Source organism: Ceratosolen solmsi, unplaced genomic scaffold (assembly GCF_000503995.2).
Source record: "Ceratosolen solmsi marchali unplaced genomic scaffold, CerSol_1.0 scaffold30, whole genome shotgun sequence".
Lineage (NCBI taxonomy): Eukaryota > Metazoa > Arthropoda > Insecta > Hymenoptera > Agaonidae > Ceratosolen > Ceratosolen solmsi.
Window position 1 is genome coordinate 2,719,041 of NW_011948421.1, and position 6,487 is coordinate 2,725,527.

At 33.7% G+C, this 6,487-nt stretch overlaps 1 protein-coding gene across 2 annotated transcripts; it reads right to left on the reverse strand.

Moving 5' to 3' along the window:
- Positions 1-728: 728 nt before the first annotated feature.
- Rho1 (ras-like GTP-binding protein Rho1) lies at positions 729-6,125 on the reverse strand. 2 transcript variants are annotated; one of them, XM_011498467.1, is made up of 5 exons: positions 6,009-6,061; positions 4,355-4,520; positions 2,625-2,785; positions 2,052-2,435; positions 729-924 (listed from the first exon to the last, which is right to left on the reverse strand). In XM_011498467.1, the coding sequence occupies exons 2-5, from the start codon at positions 4,410-4,412 to the stop codon at positions 886-888; spliced, it is 642 nt and encodes a 213-aa protein (XP_011496769.1). In that variant the 5' UTR covers positions 4,413-4,520; positions 6,009-6,061; the 3' UTR covers positions 729-885. The 2 variants fall into 2 exon arrangements, with proteins under 2 accessions (XP_011496769.1, XP_011496770.1); XM_011498468.1 differs by lacking the exon at positions 4,355-4,520 and having other exon boundaries at positions 6,009-6,125.
- Positions 6,126-6,487: the final 362 nt, after the last annotated feature.

Sequence of the window (6,487 nt, forward strand, 5' to 3'; positions counted from 1 at the left end):
CCTCTTAATCAAAGGACATTTTGCTTTTCTTGCTATATCTTGAATAACAAAAGCTCAAAGAAAATTAAAGCAAAGCATTTATTTATAAGTAACTGAATTGTTTCAATAATAAAAAGAATTCTTTAATTATAGTAATATGACGACAATGAAATTAGTAGTAACAATAATTACTACAGAACAAAATGACAGAGACTATCAAATATTTTCCTTCATATTTTCATGTTTTTTTTTTATTATTTTTTTCGTATTTAAAATATGAGCATAATCCATTTGAAGGATGAAGAATACAAATCGTAGAATCGGCAATTCAGTACAAATTCTTTCGTCTGATTCACCTGACTGCTCTCATTCTATCTCATTCGCGCTCTCTCTCTCTCTCTCTCTTTTTTCTTTCTCTCTCTCTCTCTCTCTCTCTCTCTCTGTCTCTATCTATCTTTCTCACACTTTTCCTTTTTCGCCCTTTCGCACTCTCTCTCTCTCTCTCTCTCTCCTCAATTCGCTCATTGTTTTCTCATTCTCTCTCTATTTATTTCCCTTGTTCTCTCTCGTTTGTTAGTTACATTATCAAATCGAATATTTTTAAACTTGTTTTTACTAAAGTTTGTCGAGATGCGTCATATTGCTTCTCGCCGACGAAGCGTGTCTAAGCGAGTTGCTGCTGCCGCTGTTGAGGTTTCTTTTATATATCGCAAGTTGTTCACTATTTTGCATCTGCTTTTTTTTTTTTGTTTTTGTTGTTTTTATGTTATGTAAAATAATTAAAGATAAGATATTATGTTGTAGTTTATGCTGGGGCCTCCGGCATGACGACTAGCTTTTTGGTACAGCTAGCCCCGCAATTCCATACTTCACCCGTTCAGCGTCGGGCCCGTTTGGCATTACACCTTAAAGCAGCCTACACCTTCCCTTCTTCTTCTTCTTAACCTAAAATTTTGAAATCACATTTATTAGCACCACTTTCACCTCTCATTGGCTTTTCATACAGTACAACAATGTTTTATTATTACAGTAGACACGATAATGGCTTTCAACATATAAACATATAAAGTAGACAATAAGGATAGAATGTTTTTAATCAATGAATTTAAATGGAAAATATTTTAAAGGTAAATTCGAACCGCATCCCCAACCAATGTCTACTCGTTAATAATGGATATTTTATGTTTTTCCACTAAATCCACTAAAACTTAATATGTGTATTTTTTGTATATTTGTTGTAATTCTATTTACTATTTTTATTACGTGTGTATAGTGACAATAATTTATATGCCATTTGTATTTAAGAAAATAATCAGAAAATAAGATGCAAAATATCGATTGATATTTAACTTTATTTTATAATCGCATATATTTTAATAATAATAATAATATTATTCGTTCAATTCCCTAAGAGAGATAAAAACAATATCATTCTTTAAAAAAAAAAAAAACAATTAGAACATAATTAATAGTCAACGATATGAGAGGCTTATAATTGCAAAAAACGAAGCTGTTAAAGTTGAAATTACCTTATCTAATACTAATGGTTGATCGAAAATTAGAATAATATAATTTTAATAATATATTTATTTATAAATTTAATAAATTTAAAAGATAATTTACAAGGATTTTTAATAGAAAACTATTGACATTTTAAACAACAAAATTATTGTGATTTATGAAGAATTTCAATCAAAGCAACGGTATTTGTCATAAAAATAAAACTAGTGCCTATTTAATTGAGATCGAAAACTTATCAAGGAAATATTTTTATTCAATTTCAGAAATTATTGTCTTTAAAATTTTGTTCCAAATTCATCCCTTTGCCCATATTTCAAAATGTTAATTTTTACCATAGTATTTATGGTACATAATATTACATAATATTTATCAATAATTAATAATGATTAAACATGATCTATTGTTTATAAATTAGATGTAATATAGAAATTCAATATCATACTTAAAGTTTACTTTTGATTGTCGTAAATATCTCTAAATTTGGTTAATTTAGTTCAATAAATCATCGACGTATTAAAGTATAAGACTAGAGAAGTAATAGGATCTCTTACTTGTAATGCAGCTCTAGTTGCCGTTTCAAAGACCTCCCTAACGCCTTCCTTACTCTTGGCAGAACATTCGAGGTAGGCAAAAGCATTGATTTTTTCAGCCATAGCACGACCTTCTTCTGGCTTAACTGGCTCCTGCTTCATTTTGCCAAGTTCTTTAATTGTGCTAGGATCATTACGTAGATCTTTTTTGTTACCAACCAAGATGATTGGTACATTTGGGCAAAAGTGCTTGACCTCTGGTGTCCATTTTTCCGGAATGTTCTCAAGGGAATCGGGACTATCGATGGAGAAGCACATTAAGATGACATCTGTGTCTGGATAGGATAAAGGACGAAGTCTATCGTAGTCTTCTTGTCCTGCAGTATCCCACAGGGCAAGCTCAACCTAAAATTCAATATAAAAATGTTTTAATTATGCGCTGTAGATATTAAAATAGTGATATAAATTTGAAATAAGAAAGTCTTTAACCAAATATCTTTAAAAGCATCTTTTACTTGGGATCGAAGTAATTACATTTTAGAAAATTAATTCTACATGAATAGATAAAAATTTCATTTTTTTACTTATACTTACTTGTTTTCCGTCTACTTCAATATCAGCTACATAATTTTCGAATACAGTAGGCACATATACCTCGGGGAATTGGTCCTTACTGAACACAATTAATAAGCAAGTTTTACCACAGGCACCGTCGCCAACAATCACCAATTTTTTCCTAATAGCTGCCATGAATCCTGAAAACAAATTTATTTATCTCATTGGTTGTTTTGTAGATTTCACTATGGCTTATTTTAAATATTATTATTTTAATTTTTTTAAATCGCCATGTTTTACATCCTATCGTTACGATAGTACAATTATCTAAAAGAGAATTAGAGGGCAAAATTTTTCTTTACACTCAATTTACAATTATGATGGTAAGATAGAGTATTTCTTACTTATTATAATTCATCTATAAATTTAAGAATCTCTGAAGTTATAATTGTCATTAAATATTCATTCTAATGTATTCTATCAAATGAATGGTATTTGAGACGAATCTTATAATAATTAAATAAATCAAAGTATTTGTCTTTTCGATTGAAAAAAAAAAGATAAAATTTTCAAGCGGTTAAAATTTCTTTGCGACTTCGTTGACAAATATATTACAGTTATGTAAAGTAATAATAAACAGATTAATAGACAAATTATCTATATGCTTATTAAAATTCTCATTAAAATAAAATAGATTTAGAATAAGAGCTTTATTTTAGGTTTGTACTTTAAATATTTTACAATACCTAAAATATCGAATCAGCCATAATTTCCTTCTAATTATTTTGAAAAATGTCATTATTATTCGATTGAATTTCAATATTTGAATTGCCAAGAGAAAGAGAAAATATGGAAAATTAATGTTAAAATATTGTTTTAATATCACATATTACATATTCGTGTATCGATCAAAAATATCCAATTGTTGTAGTATGTAAAATTAACTTTTGAACATTATGAAATTGAATTTTAAATGCAATAATTTTTATCTATATGAATAACGTATAAAATTAGTAGAAACGATTTAATTTTGTATAATTATATTGTTAACAACAATGTATGGCAATTTATGTAGAAGCGAGTACTAATTTTTATGATTACAATGAAAGAAATAACCAAAAAGACAGTTGAGCGCAAAGTATCGAATAATTTCAGTCTATGGGGTACGCTATATATATATATATATATATATATATATATTCTATTACACAATTTACATTTAAAATTAAGGTAGGTACTATCGTATTTTAGGAATATTTTAAATTGAAATTTTCTAAAATGATTAATTTGATAACTTTTTTTAATCTTCTAATTAAAATAGACTCAGCACTCAGAAATAATGAAGAGTAAATTAAATCAGACAATACAAGCAAAAATGATAATTTCCATTTTGTATATCCATCCAAATACCATTCCACAAATCCACTTATATAAATACATTTCCATGAATTTCTTAAGCGTATAACATTTTTTCCCAATATTCTTGAAGGAAAACATACAAGTACAGGAAATTATTAGTTCTACTACTAAACAGTATATGTATATACATACATACATACATACATACATACATACATACATATATATATATATATATATATATATATATATATTATAATTTTTTTATAATAAGCATTTAATGTAAATAAACTATAAAAAATCACTACAATTTATGGCATATGTATGAAAAGAAAAATTGGAAAAATCTAGCAACACCTAAGGACTGTAACCAGCATTGAAGAAGCATAAATGATGGATCTGGATCATACCTGAACCAGGATATTCCGAATCATCTGATCTGAGTGTATTTATTATGCATCCCATCATTGGAATATTTTTCTTAGTCTTTTTTCTACACTTTCACCCTTTTATAACTTGATCGTTAGTTGCTTTATGCATAACACGATAGAATCATTGGACGTTGTACCACGGAGCCTTTTTGAATAAAAATAAAAATCAATCGACAGTTCATATTAGGTTGGCCCTTTAATTATGATTGCAAAAGGTTTAAAAATGAATTTAATAGCTAATTAAGTTTTAAAGTACATTATATAAAATCTTATTTATATTTCAATACATACTTTTTACATAAATGTTTCATTAGTAGACACTCGAGAAAGAAGAGAAAAAGAATGCGCGCAATATCTTTATAAATGATGGTAAAAGTAAAAATAATTATAATTACTTATAATTACTAATGTGCTACTTTCATATTATTAATTATATGGGCATTACAGTATGTCTACAACAAGTCACAGAAAATAGAGCACGTATTCTTGTTTCCAAAGCAATTAAATTATTGTAATCGACAAATCACGTCCTAAAGATTTACTACGGGTCAGTTTAAATTTTAATCCTGAAAATAATATCTGCATAAACAATCATTGAACACTTGGCACTTAAAATTATTAGTGAACTGTATTGTGAAACTAGAAATTTACTATATGAATGAGCTTGGAGTTTAAGCATAAGATATTGAGAAATTAAATGTGTAGACGTTAAATTGTATTACGCGGTCCAGAAGTGGACAAGAAAACGGATGAAGAAGGCGCGGAGGTTCTTGGCTTCGAAGAGGATCTTATTATTGCTCACTTCCGGGAGGCGACGCTCGGGTGTCACGCGTCTCCGCTCACGCACCCTCCCACTCTCTCTCTCTCTCTCTCTCTCTCTTACTCTCTCGATACCGCTCTTTTCTTAACGCGTCGCCGGGAATTCCGGAGCCACGAAGCATTCTCCGTCTCTGTCTCACGGTACAGGCAGCAAACGTACTCACGCACGTACGCATGCACGCACTTATGCAGGGAGAGAGCGAGCCAGAGAGAGAGAGAGAGAGAGAGAGAGAGAGCCCGAGAAAGAGATAGAGATAGATAGAGAGAGAGAGAGAGAGAGAGAAAGGGAGAGAGAGACATACATACACACGCACGCACGAACGCACGCACGCACGCACAGATGCACACAAGCACACGCTCGTACGCTCTTTCGCTCATTCCGTTTGCTCCAAAATTATACACACTTGGCGTCCGTTTTTCTTCACAATTTTTGTACTACTTGTTTGCATTTGTAGGAAGATTCGATCGCTCTTTCTTCTTGTCGTTATATCGTCATTATTGCACTCGTTAACTACTCCATGATCCCACAAACACTGAACGAGATTAAACATCGAGCGGATGAGGGAGAAGGAGAAAGGGAGAGAGATAGACAGAGTGTAAGTAGGAGACTAAGTATGAAAGTGAGAAAGACAGCGAGAAAGAACAAGCGCGCGTTTCGGAAAGTACAGGGCCAAGTAGCGAGTTGGTTCTGGCCCTTGGGAACGATCCGCAATTAACAATTCCGCCAGAATGGCGACTCGGCTTCGGCGGACTAGACGAGTGAGCCGAGAGGACTCGCGGGGCCCAGGTGGGCTCGTAATTTGTCGTTATTTACCTGAAATCGTGCGCGACAGATATCGAAGAAAATGGCTGCCCGCCGTTCGCTGGCCACACCTCAATGGCTCAATCTGTTGAGTGCGCGAGAGCGCCGCCACCGCCGCCGCCGCCGCTACCGCTGCCGCTGCCGCCGCCGCTGCCGCCGCCGCCGCCGCCGCCACCGCCGCCACCGCCACCGCCACCACCACCGCCACCGCCACCGCCACCGCCGCCGCCGCCGCTACTACCACCACCACCACCACCGTTACCACCACCGCTACCACCACCGCTACCACCACCACCACCATCACCATCACCATCGCCACCATCGCCGCCGTCGCCGCCGACACCACCACCGCCACCAATACCGCTACAGCCGCCGCCAACTGACCTGGAGGAGGGGGTGATAAACGTAGCGCAGCATAGTAGCAGCGAACAGGGCCGTAAGTATACTTGATGGGCAGGGTGGAGCTTGAGAAGCGAGTTACTGCATTTTAC

Excerpts from the sequence above, each read along its gene's own strand:
- Rho1 (XM_011498467.1), bottom strand. The coding sequence starts at position 4,412 with ATGATGGGATGCATAATAAATACACTCAGATCAGATGATTCGGAATAT. Across the intron at positions 2,436-2,624 it reads TTGAAGTAGACGGAAAACAA|GTTGAGCTTGCCCTGTGGGA; the intron begins GTAAGTATAAGT and ends ATTGAATTTTAG. Across the intron at positions 925-2,051 it reads CAACTAGAGCTGCATTACAA|GTTAAGAAGAAGAAGAAGGG; the intron begins GTAAGAGATCCT and ends TCAAAATTTTAG.